The following is a 19,130-nucleotide window of genomic DNA, read 5'->3' on the forward strand; positions in this document are numbered from 1 at the left end:
CTCAGAAAGCTATATGATAGGAGAAGGTAGTAGAACAGATGGTTAGATCTATGAATGTTGAAATCAGACAGCCTTGATTTTGAGCCCTAACTCTGGCACTATGAGCTTATGTGACTTTGGGATGTAACCTAACATCTTTAAACAATAATTTTGATAACAGTAAAATGGGGATAATATTAGTTGGAAGAACTAAATGAGATAATGTATGTACAACATCAGGTAACTATTATGTGTTTGTAGAGTGGCTAACATATCATTACCATCATCACTGTCATTGTCAAAGGCTTTGTGGTGGAGGCACTAACTCTCTGGATGAGCAGATATAAGGGAAGAGTACCTAACAGCCAGGAGGTGTGACTAAAGGTACGGAGGGTATTAGAGTCAAGGCCAAATAGGGTGGTAACTAGCCCTGTTTAATTGTAATATTGGGTATTTTCAGGAAAGTAATGTTAGAGAATATTGGAAAGTTGGCTTTAAATGCTAGATTGGAAAATTTCATCTTTATTCTGCAAATGACACTGAGACTTTACAGAATTCTAAATGGGGTAGTGACCGGTTCAGAGCTCGCTATGGTGGAACGTTCTGGCTGTTTGTACATGATGGCCTGGGGAAGGTGAAGGGAGATGAAAGCAGAGAAACCACTTAGGGAGCTTTTCCAACATTTCCAATAAGAAATCGAGGTCCTCCTCTTGGATAATGGTCTGGGACAGGAAAAGAGGAATGAGCATGTAGGACACTGGGAAGAATAAACTCATAGAACTGAGTCCGACTGGATGTGAGAAGCAGGGTGAGGAGGCAGAGTTGAAGACAATTAGAACCAGATGACCTGGAGCATGGTGCATCTATTCTGGCACAAATAAAGCAAGGAGGAGACTGGTTTTAGGGGGAAGATATATTTGCTTTTTACTGTGTTAATTTTGAGGTACAGTGGGATATCCAGGTGATGAATGATATCCAAAAGACCCTTTAAAATGTGATCTTAGAACTCATGTTTATTTAGAAGCTATTTGCATAGAGGTAATAGCTAAAGGTGTGTAGTTGGATCGATGTCTAAGAAGGGTGAGAGTATACAGACAAAAGGATGAGGGTGTCCTCCTTGGGAAATACCTCCCACATCTAGAGGAATGCAAAAGAAGCCAGAGAAGAAGGAAGAGTGGGAGAGAGATAGGCAGAGACCGCCTTACCATAGAAGCCAACAGCAGAGCAGGTTTCAGGAGGGGTGGACACGGTCAGAGGAATCTGAGCTGCAGCCAGCTCAAAGACAGAGTACTGAGAAGCCACCACCGGACTTGGCCATTAGGAAACCATGATGACTTATGAGAGAAAAATATGTGGAAGAAAAAACTCGAGTGCAGGTGGGAAGGAATGAAGAAGTGGTGTGGGAAAAAAAAGTAGACCAACAGTACATTGTTAGTTCAGGAGGTTCAGGGATGAAATGATAGAATAGAGAGCGATGGTCACTCAAGGTGGGACGGGCAGGCTGTTCTTCCCCAGATAAGTGACCGCTCACTAACACTTACCCAGAGATGTGAATTTGTCTACACATTAAGAAATAGAAAGTAATATTAGTGGAGGAGGCCAGAGGAAGGACCCTGGAGCAAACTAGATTGAAAGCCAGGTTTGAGCCACTCTAAAGTTCGAGAACATATTATCTGTATGCAGAAAGCAGCATCTGTTTTAGCAGACAGACTCATTTATCATGCATCGACAGACTGTGAGAGGGAAACAAGAAACTCTTCTCCCCCACTTAGGAACACAAAGCTAGATCCACTCTTTGAAAAGAATTCAAACACTTTGAAAAAGTGTTTCAGCAAGGAAGCAACACTAAGAAAAATAAGTGCACAGCATCTTCTCTTTCTTGTCTTTTCCACCCAAATGAACTCAAGAAAAATGCACAAGGGTATCATTAGAACATGCTAATAATACTATTAGCACCCCCCGACACTATGGCTCTTATATTTGCACAGTGATTTTCATTTTATAGGAAGTGCTTGTGATATCTTTCATTCTCACAGAATCCCTGTGTGGCATTACTTTTTGACAAGGGGAGGAACAGTATTTGGAAAAATTGGTGTTTTCCCCCCTAAATTTCAGAGCCAGGAAATGGTAGAGTCCCAGACCCCTTGCTCTTGTTTGTATATGTTTTCAAACACTGTTCACCAGGTCTTCACAGTATAACCGTCCTGGTTTGGAAGGACAAACCAACGTGTAGCTGGACTCTGATCTCCCGGTTTGGGGACTCTACAAGTTTATTGGAATAGCCTAAAACGGCACTAGGTCTGGGGCACTTTTATCAGGTCATATTTGTGACTCAGTAATACCCAGTGCTCCCTTTTTACCCTCACTGTAAAGAGTCCAAGGACAGAAGTTCTGAGCAATGCGCTTTCTTCCCTCCTACATCTGCTCAGTTCAATCAGGTCTCTGAAATGCAGGAACAAGACCTCAATACTTACACCTTCTCCAGGTGGGGCCAGAAGGCAGAAAAGCAATTCTCTCCCTCAATATCTAGTTTGGGCTAGTAGGAAGATGGCCAGCCTGGGCGGCTGATGGCTCAGGTTCCAGGCTCAAACTACCAGTCTAGCTCTGTGACCTTGGTTAAATCACTCTATATGCTGAGCACTAGTGTCTTGGTCTGAAAAATGATATTAGCTATTTCATACGTTTACTGCAAGGATTCAGGAAAATCCTTATGAAAGTAGGGCCCTGTGCTGGGTTTAATTTCTCCTGTCTCTGTCTTAAAATTCTTAATTTTTGAAGGAGGAGCTCTGCATTTTCATGTTGCTCTAGACCCTGAAAATTACATAGGTGGTCCTGTCTAGACCCTTGGCCAAATTATGATGTTTAACCTCTTGGGGCTCTACAGTCTATAATGAATTGAATCAAATGTTAGGCAGTTCTCAATCTTTTCTCCACCTATTGGCAAAATTTGACACAGTTGATCACTCCTTCCTCCTTGAAACATTTTTCCTCATGGCTTCCCAGACACTATGCTTTTCTGGGTTTCCTCTGCCTCAGTGGCTGCTCCTTTGTTGTTTCTCTCTATCTATCAGCGTGTCCACAGTGAAACTCCTGATCACCGCTTGCAAGCCAGCTCCTCCTGGTCTGGTCTTTCTCATCCGTTCATGGGAACTCCATCCTTCCAGTCACTCAGACCAAAACCCCTATCATAGTTCTTGACTCTTAATCTCTCAGTCCATACCCAATTGGTAAGCTGCTCCAGAGGGTGACCACTTCCCCACCGCCATTGCGGTCCAGGTCTCTCCCCTGGATTGCTGCAAAACCGAACTCATCTCCCTGCTGCCTCCTCTCCTGTCCTCCACACAGTTTTAAAGGAATAATCCTTTAAAAATAGAAGCGTCGCTCCTCTGTTCAAAACCATCCCATGACTGTGCATCTCAATCAGAACAGAAATCCCCACAAGAGGTACTGAACCACTTCTGGGATCCCACCTACTACTCCCTCACCTCAAGACATTCGTCAGTGCCCCTTTGCCTGGAATGCCCTCCCCGATATCAGTCTGGCTGGCCCCTCACTTCCTTCGGTTCTAGTCACCAATGTGACAACCTATTTAAATGAGCAGCCACCATCAGCTTCACCCTCCTTTCCCCATCCTGTCATTCCCTGCTCACTTTTCTCTAAAGCACTCATCACCATCTGCTATGTATAATATTTTATTTATTTGCATATTGTTTATCTCTTCCCATTAGACTACAAGCTCTGTATGGACAGGGACTTTGTCTTTTAACTGCTATATCTCCAGCACATAGGACAGTGCCGGTGAATGATAGTAGAAAGTTCTGGAATAATGTTATTACTAATCGTTAGGTTATAGTCACATCAGCCCCTCTGCGTGTATAAGGTACTTTCACAGGCTGTAGGCGCACGAAGCCGGCCCTGCCACAGGAGTGAGGGCATTGACGGGGCTGCTGTGTGCCAAGCCTCCCACCAGACGGTACTCTGAAGACAGAAAGGCGAGACTAAGTTTGTGGCCGAGAGGGAAGTTTCATATATTTATGCAAAAACTCTAGGACAAGGCAGTGTTTATTTAAAATATCCAGCCTTTAATGCCTAACATCTCACTCTCTGGCAATGTCTCTAGAGTTTTCTACAGAGAGAAGGAACAATGAGCTATGGCTTGTGAACTCACTGTGTGGCTATTTCTGTCCCAGACAAGTTCCTGCTCTGGCGTGCTTATCACACCAGAGACACCTTGCCTGACTTCCAATCTAGTTTGCTCCAAAGTTTCTCCTCCGCCAGCCCCCTCCACCCAATATTGCCGCTTAATGAACTGTTAACTTGAGACCCCACCCTCTTCTAGTCCCTCCATGTTCTGCTCCTTGATACAGGATCATGAGGCACGGGTGGGATCAACTCAGGAAGGTTGAAATAGGAAATAAAGAATCTAAATATTTCCTTACGATAAAGATGTATATAGGTCTTTCTGTGAGCCCACAGAACATAAAACTCAGGGACTACATCTTTTCATCTTTGTGGCTTGACAGCCTTGCTCAGTATGTGGTATAGAGTAGGCATTCAGTAGGGTTTGCTGACTTATTAAATGGGTAAGCTCGGAGTAAGGACTCATATTTAAGAAGTACTTTCACATCCCCTGTAAGGTGCCCAGAGGTATTCTGTAGGGTTATTTTACTGAGCTGTCATAAGAAACAATCTAACCGATAAGAATGAAAACATCTCAAATAAACGAACCAATATTTAAAATGCAAGTTTAAATTATAAAGTGCTATTATAATTATCAAAGTTGTTTTAATTTACATTTGATTTTTTAAACCCTCTCTCTGAAAACCTAAAATAAATAATCAAGTGATAAATTACAAAGCCTGCCTCATATTTCCTATAGGGCTCCTTTGTATAGAGGAGCCCTGAACTTATCTGAAGTTTTAGATAGAGACTTGGGAGAAAGAATGAAGAATTGAGAAATTTAAAGCTAAAGCATTAGGATCTGCTCATTAAAAACCATGTTAAGTTTTGGTGATGGGTAATTGTGCGTGTGTTATGTGACTCTTAATACTTTTCAGTGTGTATGTTTACATCTCACGTACATTTGCATGCCCAGGTGAGATCAAGCTTAAGAAGATAGCCCATCTTATAATCAGTAAGAGGTGCTGCCAGCAATAAGCAAGACAATTTGGGAATCCTTCCTCAGTAATCCTTCCTCAGTTAACTGAGTAAATCCTTCCTCAGTTATCAGTTTCTTTGTGTATGAAATAGAGGGAGAAACTGGACGGTTCCAGGGGCCCTTCCAGTTATAATGCCTAAGAATCTACGGAGGTAGGGCACCTATTCACATTATAAAGGATCTCATGCAAATTTTCTGTTTCTTATTCTTTTTTTTTTTTTTTTTTTGGTATTTTTCTGAAGCTGGAAACGGGGAGAGACAGTCAGACACTCCCACATGCGCCCGACCGGGATCCACCCGGCACGCCCACCAGGGGGCGACGCTCTGCCGTGACCAGAGCCACTCTAGCGCCTGGGGCAGAGGCCAAGGAGCCATCCCCAGCGCCCGGGCCATCTTTGCTCCAATGGAGCCTTGGCTGCGGGAGGGGAGGAGAGAGACAGAGAGGAAGGAGGGGGGGTGTGGAGAAGCAAATGGGCGCTTCTCCTATGTGCCCTGGCCGGGAATCGAACCTGGGTCCCCCACACGCCAGGCCGACGTTCTACCGCTGAGCCAACCGGCCAGGGCCTGTTTCTTAAATGCTTTTAAACTATGATTTGGTTTTTCAAAATCCAGTTACTATATTTTTATTAATAAAAGCAGCTAACAAGTAAGCAAATTCAACATGTCAGGTATATAAAGTCCCTTATATGAATTATTTGATCCAGTCATCCAATAACCCCAGGAGGTAGATAATGATATTGCCCCTGTGTTGTAGATAGGTGAAGTGGCTCCATGACCAGTTTGCCTAAGGTCACTGAATTAAGGAACGTGGCAACACTGGAATTTCATCTCTCTTCCATTCAATCTGTGACTCCAGAACAGGTTGTTAACCCTGCATCTCCCAGACTGGCTGCAGGTATTGGGAGGTGCCCGGTGTTCCTTCCTTAGTTGAACAACTGTGGTTCCTGCATCTCCCAGACTGGCTGCAGGTATTGGGAGGTGCCCGGTGTTCCTTCCTTAGTTGAACAACTGTGGTTCCTGCATCTCCAGACTGGCTGCAGATATTGGGAGGTGTCCAGTGTTCTTCTTTAGTTGAACAACTGTGGTTCTCCATGCCTTTAGTCTTCACAAATGGGGTGACCGATTGGAGATGGCGTGATTCCTTTGGCTTCTACTTTGTTTCTGTGACACAGCGTGATGATATTTTCATTAAGAAATGCTTTTAGACCTTCCCTGGATGAGTTAACAGTAGGTTTAACTAGTTATCTGGAGTCACTTTGTGAATGGTTGGGTTAACAGAAAAGGGTTCAAATTTGCTTTGAATTCTTATTTTGGTTCTTTATGTCTGTTATCTAAGTCCACAACAGCACACACAAAAGACTACATTAGTTTGCAACAGACTAAGGTGAAAAAAATGCCACATGCAGAAAAACAGTATAAGATTAATTCACATCTGTGTGACGCACTTCATAATGTTCACATTTATTATTTTCACTTTCACAAGAACTGTGTGAGGTCTGCAAGTCAGGAATTATTTTTACCCACTTTGCAAATAAGAAATGTGAGCCACAGAAAGGGGTAGGTGACTTGTTCTAAGGCATGGACCTGGTTAGATCTTAGAGCTAGTGTTCTTTCTGCACTGTGCCACCCCCTTATGTAAAACAGAACCCCAGACCCAGGCACTTCTCAACAGACAGGACCCGATGGTTGCTATACCGGAGGCCATGCTGTGCCAGGCTAGGGCCGTGGTGCTCCTGTATAGCAAATGTGCTAGAAGATGAGGACACAGCAGCAGCCATGACCCCTACCCACACCTGTGCAGTGTGATAAAGAAAGTAGAACTAGCTGTGGTCCAACCAGATAAAAATTTTAGGCGGGAAGTCAAGTGACAAGTAAACTTGTATGTGTGTGTGTGTGTGTGTGTTTAAACTGTTAATTGCTTTTGTATATTTTTTAAAAGGCAGCTTGAGGAAGTCAGACAAGCTGGCAGGAAGGTATTGCAGCAAGATGGATTTGGGAAAGAACCAATCTCGCTCAATTCTCCATCAGACTCCTGATCCTCATCAGGAAAAGAACCACGTTCCAGGTAACAGAAGAAGTTGTAGCTGTTGGGAAGAATTGGGGCTATGATTATTATCCTATTTTTAATGAATCTGTCAAAAAATAAATAAAGAAGGAATGGTTGGGTACATCGTTAGAACCATAGGTGGGAAGAATCAGGGCTATGTACGTTCTTGACGTGCCTCCTACTGCTAAGATTCTGATAAGCCAGAGAAACGCAAGGGAATAACAAATAAATTATTAATAAGAAATAAATTTAAATGAAAGATAGTGAAAATACCCAATACTGGATGGTTGTGGTAAAATAAGTACATCTATCTGCTTCTATGGTAGTGTAAATTTGGCATAAGTTTTGGGGTGATACAGCAATAGGCAGCAAGAACTACAGTGTTTATTCTTTTGGTTCATGAATTTTACTCATTGGGTCTAGCCTAAAGCAGCATTTCTCAAAAGTTTTGCAGAATTCTAGGCCTTGAAACAGTGTTTAAAAATGTGTTGTGTTTTTTTTTTGTACCTTGGGTCCCTTTGGCTTTTGATGAACCACCGGATTCCTTCTTAGAGTAAATATTTTAAATACACAAAAGTAAATGGATAGGCTGACAAAGGAAAAAGTTAAGATACAGTTGTCAAAATAAAAAAACTATGATATTGTAACATATGTGCTTATCTATAGACTAGAAAGCCTGGAGGTCATATGAAATGACCGCTGTTCTAGATATTATAAATTGTAATTAAAATGATTTATGCAAAGGTGTCTGCTAATTCAAACTGAATTACCCAGGGCAGATGGTGAGGATGCCCCTTTGCTTAGTGCCCCATGGAGTTTCCCCCTTCTACTTGCTTAATTGCTTAAAGTAGAGTGCAATGAAGGAAACCACTGGTGGTACATTTCTTAAGAGCCACGGCTAGCTTAATAAATAAAGGTGATTTAAATAATAAAATGTTAATTCACATGTCAAAGATCTCTTTGTACACAACATTTCTTGTGTAGGTCTTTCCATCATTTTTAAGCTCGCCTTGCAGAGGACCATCAATTATTTTTAGTTTTACGTCTGTTCTTTCACGAACTCTTGAACAGGCAACATAAAGTTGACCGTGTCCAAATGCAGGCTCAGGTAAAAAAATGCCAACATGCTTAAGCGTTTGGCCCTGAGACTTATTGATGGTCATAGCAAAAGCAAGTTTTACAGGAAATTGTCTACGTCTCAATTGAAATGGCAACCCTGTTTGAGATGGAGCCAAATCAATTCTTGGAATGACATGTATTTCACTTTTAGAGGAGCCAGTCAAAGACTTAGCTATGCTCATCAGTCTCATTTTGCCGAGAAAGACGCATTTGCTCTGCGACTGAAGCAAGCCTTGTCTTTCTCTGCTCAGTGGTTTCTTTTTGTTGAGAAAGCCGTTTTTGTGCAGCTTTAGCTCCTTTTCTCTCCTCTTCAGTGCTGTATTTTCTAGGAGGCATTCTTAAAAGAAATTACGTTAAGACGTAGTTTTTATGTAAAACAGATGATTGCCAATGCAAACAAATGTTCACCTTCCCCCTGACCCGCTCAATTTGCGTTCAGCCGTGGCAACTTCACCCCACTGGCTAGTACAGTTACACAAGCAACCAATAAGCTATCGGGGACAGACACTTAAGCCGCATATAATAAAGATGCATTAAATAACAAGATCCAATGGTGGATCTAATAATGATTGCATGAAATCAAATATATGGTCTCAAATAGATGATATATTAAGGTATCTAGAATGACTGTAATATGATATGAAAAAAATTGGTAATTTCTTTTGGTGACAAAGTCACATACTGCTAAAACTACCATGGCTTATTACCTACATTCATAATTAAAGGAAATGGTAATTTTAGTTAGAGATTAGTAAAAATAAAGGCATAATTTTTCCCTATCCAAGTTCATCATTACCAACATGTAATGATGTAGACATTTTGTTCTGTCCTAAGAACAAAAGATACTGTGGTCCAAGAGGCATGCTCTATCTTTTGAGGGTTACCAGGACAAATTTGCTGTCATGTCACAGGTTCTAAGAAATTCTACATTGAGACCCATTAACTTTTTCTCAAACTTGGATGGCAAAAGAACCTTTTTTGGTGATACCTCTAATATTCCAAAGAACTTGGAGAAACACCATTCTATGGAAAAAATTCAAAGTAAAAATGAAAGCTATATGCATGAGTATGTTTATTATCATTTGATTTATAATGGCAAAAAATAAAATAGTAATTGGTAACAACCTACATGTTGAATACAAGTAGAATGACTGGGTAAATGAGAATACATCAACTTGAATAGGTATCACAGTCATTGTTAAATTCCTTCTTAGAGTAAATATTTTATGAAGACTATACTTTTGAGGACTAGATCATGGCAAATATTTCTGATATAACATTAGGTTGATAAATGACAAAATTGTGCTATGCGCTCATTACAATTTTGTGTAATATAGAAACTAGATGGGTACAAGGAATAAAGTGAAAACAGGTTATAATGTTAAGGTTGGCAGAATATGGCTGCTTTACCGGCCTTTTCTTTGAAAAATGTTTACCGTACGACCCTTGCTGATAAATGTCACAGATATCGTCACTATATCCTGTAACTTCATTTGATCCCACAGAAGTCATTGGATCTTGGAGTTTGCGAAACAGAGAGCAACTCAGAAAAAGAAAAGCGGAAGCACGAGAGAAGCAAACTTCGCAATGGCAATTCGGGTAAGGCACCTTGCTAGGGAAACTGAAACTGGTACTTATCCAGCAGATGCTGTGTGCCAAGCACTGCTGAGCATCCCACACAGTATGTGCTATCGTTCCAACAATCCTGTAAGCAGGAACTGCTCTCCCTAGTTACAAAAAACAAAAAACAAAGCAAAAAAAAAAAAAAAATCAAATGTCCAATGGGTTAAATCTCTTGCCTAAAGTCACAAGTCACACAGCTAGTAAAGTGGCAGGAACAGAGTTTTATCTCTGGTATCTCTCTTTTATAAAAATTTTTATTTATTGATTTTAGTGGGAGAGAAAGAGACAGGAACATTAATCTGTTCTTGTATGTGCCCTGACTGGGCATCAAACCAATAACTTCTGTGCTTTGGGATGGTGCTCTAACCGAGCTATCCAGCCAGAACTCTGTGGTCTCTTTTAATTAAAACACCAGGCAATTGAAATATTCTGCAGAGAGGTCTGATGTTCAACTACTCTGGTAATAGAAACATAGAAAAATCTTGTTGGGAGCAGGAGACACTGTTGAGGAAATCTCTGAGCTTGTTCTCCCAGCTCTATTAGTAATCCTTATCAAATGAGTGTGATTAACTCTCCACGGAGGTAACCAAAACACAGGAGTAATGTGACAGGAGGTGTGAGAGGTTCTAAATTGCCAGTCTAAGTCTCCTGTCTGTCATCTCAGGGAAGGAATATAAGAACATGATTAAGTAGCATCAAGCTACATCCATTTAGAATGTGGCTTGAAAACGATACTGCTTGCTTGAAGATGGAAAAGGGAAGGCCAAGCAGCCAAGGAACTTAGCATCCATCAAAGCCAAGAGTTCTGTACTTGGCACTGTTGATGCTCAGGACAGGATACTTCTTGTGTGAGCAGCTGTCCTGCATGCTGAGGATGTTTAGCAGCATCTCTGGCTAGTAGCACCGCCCTCTTCCCCCACCTCTGGTGTGACAACCAAAAATGTCAACAGACATTGTCGAATATCTCCTGGGGCAGGTGCAGAATCACCCCCACTTGAGAACCACTGATCTAAGCACTCTTCTTAAGAAAAGGCATCTGGCCCTGGCCGGTTGGCTCAGTGGTAGAGCGTCGGCCTGGTGTGCAGAAGTCCCAGTTCGATTCCTGGCCAGGGCACACAGGAGAGGCGCCCATCTGCTTCTCCACCCCTCCCCCTCTCCTTCCTCTCTGTCTCTCTCTTCCCCTCCCGCAGCCAAGGCTCCATTGGAGCAAAAGATGGCCCGGGCGCTGGGGATGGCTCCATGGCCTCTGCCCCAGGCGCTAGAGTGGCTCTGGTCTCAACAGAGCGACACCCGGATGGGCAGAGCATTGCCCCCTGGTGTGCGTGCCGGGTGGATCCCGGTCGGGCGCATGCGGGATCTGCCTCTCCGTTTCCAGCTTCAGAAAAATACAAAAAATAAAAATAAATAAATAAATTAATTAATTAAATTAAAAAAAAAGAAAGGGCATCTATTCCCAATATGGTCTGAGTATTGTCTTTTCTGCTATAACACCAATTAGTACATATATGATCAGTAAATAGAAGACTGATGTCACCATAATGTGGAAGTTGTGTTGATTCATGATTTTTCCTAGTCAAAGGAGTCAGGATAGTGGGAATAGAATTAAAACCTTTAGCAGGAAAGAAAAACACCCTCAGCTTGGCTGCTGTATAGGCAGGATCCTTTTCAGCCTGCATCTAGGGCTCTTCCCCAACAGAAGGGTAACAGGTTGCACTTCCTCCTGTGCCCAACATCATGGCAGCCCATCTGGCCCAGTGTGCCACTCTTATTTGCATAATCTCGGCACCTGCAACCTGCAGTTACACTGTTGTTTTTGTGCATTTTTACTATCCCCTGAAGCAGCCTCCAATCATGATAAGCCACCTATCTGAACTATTCAAGTTATCTCAGGTACCAATTATTCTTTTGGTTAGTGTTAAAAAGTTGCATAGGTTTTGAGTCATTTCCCCAACTCTATTTTTTCCCGCTGTTACTTTTAGTGCATGATTTTTCGGAAATTGAGGTTCCTCAGGAATGTGTTTATTATGTTTTGGCAGAAACATTTGTATTTGGGTCCTGTGGCAGGCGACTCTGTTGAAAAGTATCCAATTAGCTTCCCTAATTCTATACTTGCCAAACAACCTTCTGATCATCAGTGGGCTTCCTAAGTACTTGCTACAGAGAAAGCATGCATTCATTTGTCAGCCCAAGTATTCTTTGTTGTTTGACTTTGCATTTCTCACTGTTCATTTAAAAATGGGTCTTTGGGTTTACCAGCCTCTTGGAGCTGGTTGATGAGCTCTGCCCCTGATTAATGGAGTCAGTCTTAGTGTGCTGATAGAATTGGGTCTCAGTGCTTGCCGGGCTGGGGAGCCAAGGCTGAGGAAGTCACTGAAGTAGATGACACCTTGGTGAGCCTCTTGGCAGCTGGCTGGTCTTGCTCTGGTGACATATTTCTATACTACCGAGAGCTGTTCTCATCATAGCATATCACACAGCCCAACAGTAGTTCCAGAGAGAAGCAGCAGAGCGCAACGGCGGAGAGCCTGGCCGTTAAAGCCATAATGACTACATTAGATGCCTGGCTCCCCTGCTTCCTAGCCATTTGATGTTGGATGATTTAGTCACTCTCTCTGGGCCTCCATTTTGTCATCTGCAAAACGGAGATAATGGTATCCTCCTCATAAATTGATATGAACATTAAATAACAGAACAAGAAAATTACTTAAAACAGTGCCTGGCACATAGTGTTTCCTATGTGAATACAAGAGTGCTACTTTATATTTGGGTATCCAATCATGTAAGTTATCACATGCAATTCTTACAACAACCACATGAGGTTGGGGAGATACTATATACTACATTTAATCTATGAAGAAACCAAGGCATAGACTTTAAACTGGTTTTGGGAAGGTAATCTTTAAATTTTTTTCTGATTGTGAGCATTTTCAAACATACACAAAAGAGAGTATATTTTTTAAGGTGTGCAAGGAACTATGAGCATTTCAGAGATATGAAAGACACTGGTTTTTATCACTAAAGAATATCTAGTTCATTCAAAAATGTTTCTCGGTCCCGGCCGGTTGGCTCAGTGGTAGAGCGTCGGCCTGGCATGCAGAAGTCCCGGGTTTGATTCCCGGCCAGGGCACACAGGAGAAGCGCCCATTTGCTTCTCCACCCCTCCCCCTCTCCTTCCTCTCTGTCTCTCTCTTCCCCTCCCGCAGCCGAGGCTCCATTGGAGCAAAGATGGCCCGGGCACTGGGGATGGCTCCTTGGCCTCTGCCCCAGGCGCTAGAGTGGCTCTGGTCGCAACAGAGCGACGCCTGGGAGGGGCAGAGCATCCCCCCTGGTGGGCAGAGCGTCGCCCCCTGGTGGGCGTGCCGGGTGGATCCCGGTCGGGCGCATGCGGGAGTCTGTCTGACTGTCTCTCCCCGTTTCCAGCTTCAGAAAAATACAAAAAAAAAAAAAAATGTTTCTCCAGAAATAACTACAGATTGAAGCGGTCTTTGTTCCTTGCCTTAAGCATGGTCCTCCTAATAAATCACATAGGCGTGCTCAGCAGGAAGCGTAGTTCAGTCCTTGCGGTCTGTAAGAGAAAGCTCCGTGGAGCAGGTAGCATGGCACAGAATTTCAATAGGCTTAGAAAAATAATGAAGTGTTTATTTATAGTACCATTTGCTCCCCCCCCCCCCAGCCCATCTGTATTAGCCATCTGTATCTGGTTATATTTGCAGCACCTAACAATTTGTCACTGGCTACCATTTCCATGCATATACTTTCATCTCGTAGGTCTTTAACGTAGCTGTGGCTTCAGAGCAGGCTTGATAGGGCCACTCACGCCTTTCCACCGGGCTTGTTAACTTTAAGGAATGTGTTTTTTGTAGCTTTTGACCCATCTTATAGTATATCTCACTTGATGTGTATTGTGGCTACTTAGCATTCTTCACACAAGACACTCTGTTAGATAAGCAAGCCATATACATCATCCACCTGTGGACTGCACAGACAAGGAGTGATGTCTGGACGAAGGTTCTAGAAATGCAACTGTATGAGTTTACCCAGGGTGTAGTGGGACTAACTCACACAGACTGAACTCAGAGAGACTAGAGTATAAATCAGAATGCCAGTCTATTCATTTATAACATCGATTACACATTTTCCATAATCAAACCTTAAGTATATGTTCTTACACACACACACACTACATTTCCTGGTGAGCAAGGTGTCAGAGACAAAAAGTCCCCAAGGGACATTTCTCCTCCTGACAATGGAGAATATATAACACTGCTTCTTTATTTTGCAAACAAGGAGATTGAGGCCCAGAGAGATTAAGTGACCTTTTCAAAGGTCCTACAATGAGGCAGTGGGAGATCTGGACAGTTAATGATCAAGCATTTATCTGAATGCCGTAGCCCCGTTGCTGACCCTAATTGTGATCTCTCCACAGAGAGAAAAAACACAAGCGGCAGAGAACAGAAAAAGGAAGTCAAAGAGGCAGAAAAAGACAACACAATACAGAACTGAAGGTGGCGCCTGGATCACAATTAGAAAAGGAAATTCCGGAGAAAGCATGGGCGCCTACAGAGAAAGAAAATGAATTACCAAGGAGTGTAACCGAACCTCTCCCTCTGGTAGCCTCCCCCGAAGAAGTTGTACCTGAGAAAAGTTTTTCTCCAACAGGTCAAGAAAGCATTATACATCAGGAAAATTCTTCTGAGTACCAAGCAACAACGGTACAAAACCACTCTTCTGAAATAAGCCAAGATATGGCTGAACCCGAAGACCTCTCTCCTAAAACGTGCCAAGAAATAGCTGTAATTCAAGACCATCCTTTCAAAGTGTGCCGTGATATAGCTGAACCTGAAGACCTCTCTCCTAAAACGTGCCAAGAAATAGCTGTAATTCAAGACCATCCTTTTCAAGTGTGCCGTGATATGGCTGAACCTGAAGACTTTTCTCCTAAAACGTGCCAAGGAACATCTGCGGCCAAAGCCCTTCCTTCTAAAACAACTGAAGACAGAGCTGACATGGAAGGATGCTCTCTTGAATCATTCCCCAAACCAGCTGTGCCTGAGGGCTACAGTCTTGAGACATGCCAAAAGAGAACTGAACCCAGGGAAGATAGTACTGAGCCAGGCCACAGCACAGCTGGGACTGAAAGTTTTCTCCCTAAAATACAGCAAGAAATAGCTGCACCTAAAGACCTTTCTACAAAAACATACCAAGAAATAGTTGAACCCGAACACTTTTCTCATAAAGCATATAAAGAAATTGCTGTGATTAAAGCCCTCTCTCCTAAAACAATCCGAGAAACACCTGGGCCTGAAGACTGTGCACCTGAAATATACCAAGAAACACCTAGGCCCCAAGACTGTACACCTGAAATATACCAAGAAACACCTGGTCCTGAAGATCTCTCTACTAAGACATATAAAAATAAGGATGTGCCTGTAAAATGCTCTCCAGATCCATACCAAGAAGCAGGTGGGCCCCAAAGCCAGGATCCTAAAGCATACCAGGAAGGTGCTAACGACGATTATACTTTTCCTCGAGGTACATGTTGTTTATAGGGGACAGGTCAATGACATGTTCCCATTTATGATTAGCACCAAATTCATACATCTCTGTCACAGTGGTGATTTCTAGCCTTTTTTTTTTTTTTTTTTTTTTTTTGACAATCCTAGGTTATCTCCAGTTATCTCAACAGGTATTATGAATGTCATTGGCTAGTTTTTCATTTAACAATGTCTGTTTGGCACTCTTCCAAAGAATTAAAAGAAAATAATTGAGCCTGGCCTGTGGTGGTATGGTGGATAAAGCATAGACCTGGAATACTAAAGTTGCTGGTTCAAAACCCTGGGCTTGCCGGGTCAAGCCACATACAACCCTCTCTCTCTCTTTCTCTCTCTCTCTCTAAACAAAAAAACCCAAAAACAATAAAAGAAAATAATAAAAAATATGTGTATGTGGAAGGTACTTGTACACACTATCCATTTTGGGAAACTTTAGCCAAAAACTAAAGAACCCAAATATTGGATGATTGAGTGCAAAATATTTTAAAGGATAATGAATTTCAGATTTACAAGAAAACTTGAATCAAGTTTTTCTTGAAAATTAAAATTTCCTGGCAGACAAAAGGCATATAAGTTGATGGTATAAGGTACTGAGGAAGATACAGAGGTGTAAAATGAGATCCCTGTTACTAGGACTTATCATGTTTACTAAAATCCCTTTCGATTTCAATGTATGTTCCTGAAAAGCTTTCTCCTAAGCACAGCATTTTGAAAATAATGTGACTTTTCTTCAATTTGACTCGCCTCAGGGACATAACTGAGAATCTTGATTCTCTTTGTACAATATTGTAGAAGGCACTATAAGAAAATGGGCGAACACTATCAGCTGTAGTTATCTCCAGGGAATTGTTTTCTAAAGAAATCCCTAAAAAAAGAAAAACAAATCTGTTTGATAGTTTATTTGCTCTTTCTCCTAAAAGAAGAGTGCAACGAAACCATGGGATTAGTAGGGCTCCAAGTAATGTTTTTAAAATCTTTGCCTGTTGGTTAGGTAAAAATAAAAATTAAACCTAAAATAAATAAATAAATAAATAAATAAAACAAAAAACCCCCTAATTGTTTTACTTTTTGATGACTAATGCTATGTGACATCTTTTTGTGATTACTACAAATTTGAGTGTTTTTCTTTTGAGAATTGCCTGTTTGAATCCTTGTTCTATTTTAAATTTGGGATTTTTATTTTATTTGACTGATTAAAAATTTCTTTAAATAACAATTATTAAATCTTTACCTACATATAAGTTGTAGATATTTTTCAGTTGTTTGTGGTTTAACTTTGTTTATAGTGAGTTTTCTCATGGATATGACATTTTAATTTTAATTTTAGTTTTTAGTTGTTCAAACCTGTCAGTCTTTTTCTGTATGGTTTCTGGTCTGTGTTCTGCTCAGAAGGGCTTTTATAATCCTAAGATTATAGAAAAATGCTATTGTTTCTACAATATTTATGGTATTTTATATTTAAATCTTTAATTCATCTGAAGTTTGTTTGTTTTGTAAGGTGTGAGTTGAAATTTTTATTCCCAAAATGGATAGTCAATTGTCCCAAGACCATTTATTGAACCTATTTTTGTATTTCATTTGATTTTACAGAAATGGAAGAAAAACCCAAAGCACAAGAACCAGAGATGCGAGCAATTCCAAATGTTCCTCAAGAGATTCGCCCTGAAAATGACGTCTATAGTTATGTTTTGTTTTAACAATGCTCAACCATATCACAGTTGTGCAACAAAATACACATTTTATTATATGCGATTTCCTCAAAATAGTAGAGAAATCTCTACACTATTCATTAATATTTTAATTTTTTTTTTCCTGTGTAGAGACCATATCTGAAGAGAGAACTAACCTGTTTCTCAGGCTCTACTACATAGACAATATCCTGCAGTGTGTGTGCGTGCGTGTGGTGTGTGTGTGTGTGTGTACACTGGAGTGAGGAGAGTGGCGGGAAGAGACAAAAATAAGAAAGCGGAGGCTGAATAATTTTCCCATAAGAACAAACATTTCTTTGATTCATTCTTAAGAGCAGAAAAATTAATAGGTCTGAACAGTTAAAATTTGGGTGAGTGTATAGTTTTTTTGTAAACTTTGTTTAACTATTAATGTAACAATAGCATCAAAATTTTATTCAGGCTTTACTTGGCCTTTTCAGTTAATTTGAACAATTCTTATCATTCTGGGACTCCTTCAAAGATATTTTGGAGAGCTAATGTATAATAGTTCACTTGTGTGTTTGAGTTTTGATTTTGCTATTTTTACTTTTTACATATTGTATTTGTGCAAAATGTACATTAAATCATTATTACATGTTTAACTGTGTGGACCACATCACAGTAAGCATTTTGAGGGTCAGAAGACCTATAGCACATAATCCTTGCCCATCAGGGTTTTAATCCAGTTTCATGGGGGAATAAAACAGAAAATAAATAATTACAAAAGAAAATTGTAAATGCTGGTGCCATTTGAATAGTAGATACAATAATGGGAATGCTCGCCTTTGCTGGAACAGCCTGAGAAAAATCACACAAATGGAGGCTTGTAAGAGGAAAGGATTTGTATTGCACATGAGGATAACTGCATCACTATTGTATGTGACACAGAGCAGAGTGGATTTAAGCATTCAAGATCTTCAGTTAATGCGGGGTCCATGTGGAGTAGCAGGCTGTCTGCTAAAAATCTTGTATTAGTAGAGTGTACAGAATTTTACATACTGAACTAAGAAGTATATCACTTACTTGTTAGGGAATGGGGAACTAAATAAGACTTTTGAACAATGAAGTGGCAGTTGTATTATTTTAGGAAAATTTATGCGGTGATAATGGTCAGGATTAACTGGAAAATGACAAGAGACTGGGGGCAGGAGCAGGAATTATTCTGAGAAGAGATCTGAAAATCTGGTATTTTTTGGGGGGGGGGTTGGGCATTGTTTTCCATTTTTCTTCTATTGTGACAGAGGACTCAAGGTAAAGCAGATTTCTACAAATAAAGTTTGGTTCAGCAAGGGCACAACTGACTAAGGTCTCTCTGTAGGCCTTGTGCTAGGTACGAGGCTACAGTGAAGGACAAGACAATCGCAGTCTCTCAAACATTCATGGCACAGAACAGCGGTTGAACCCTTGTGGTATATTAGAATTGCTGGGGAAAATTTCAAAATTACAGATGCCCAGACTTCTCCCTAGGGCTTCTAGTCACTTGTGTAGGGTGACATCCAGACATTGGTATATTTATTTTTAATTACTTTTGCTTTAAATAAATTCTTGAGGAATTATTTTAGAATTATAGGAAAATAGAGATAGTACAGATATTCCTGTATACCTCTCACCCATTTTACCCTAACGTTAACATTTTACATAACCATGGTTCCTTTATCAAAACTTAAGAAATTAAGATTGTTACATTGCCATTAAGTGAACTCCAGCTATTATTTGGATTGCATTAGTTTGCCTACTAGTGTCCTTTTTCTGTTTCAGGATCCAATCTAGGATACAACATTGCATTTAGGGTATTTTAAAAGCATCTCCTGATGCCTGACCAGGCGGTGGCTCAGTGGATAGAGTGTTGGACTGGGATGCGGAAGACCCAGGTTCGAGACCCCAAGGTCACCAGCTTGAGTGTGGGCTTATCTGGCTTGAGCAAAAAGCTCACCAGCTTGGAC

General features: G+C 41.1%; 1 protein-coding gene across 3 annotated transcripts in view; it reads left to right on the top strand.

The window, feature by feature from the left end:
• The window catches only part of HEMGN (hemogen), a 50,866-nt gene extending 32,960 nt beyond the window's left edge, over positions 1-17,906 (top strand). The window contains exons 2-5 of one of the 3 annotated variants that reach the window (XM_066256677.1): positions 7,081-7,202; positions 9,809-9,902; positions 14,353-15,458; positions 17,069-17,906. In XM_066256677.1, coding sequence (XP_066112774.1) covers positions 7,124-7,202; positions 9,809-9,902; positions 14,353-15,458; positions 17,069-17,175 — 1,386 coding nt within the window. In that variant the 5' untranslated portion in view covers positions 7,081-7,123 and the 3' untranslated portion in view covers positions 17,176-17,906. Of the gene's footprint in view, positions 1-7,059; positions 7,203-9,808; positions 9,903-14,352; positions 15,459-17,068 lie in introns of those variants that run through there. The other 2 variants (XM_066256676.1, XM_066256675.1) reach the window with 2 other exon arrangements.
• The last annotated feature ends 1,224 nt before the right edge of the window (positions 17,907-19,130 follow it).

This window comes from Saccopteryx bilineata, chromosome 2, assembly GCF_036850765.1.
Source record: "Saccopteryx bilineata isolate mSacBil1 chromosome 2, mSacBil1_pri_phased_curated, whole genome shotgun sequence".
Lineage (NCBI taxonomy): Eukaryota > Metazoa > Chordata > Mammalia > Chiroptera > Emballonuridae > Saccopteryx > Saccopteryx bilineata.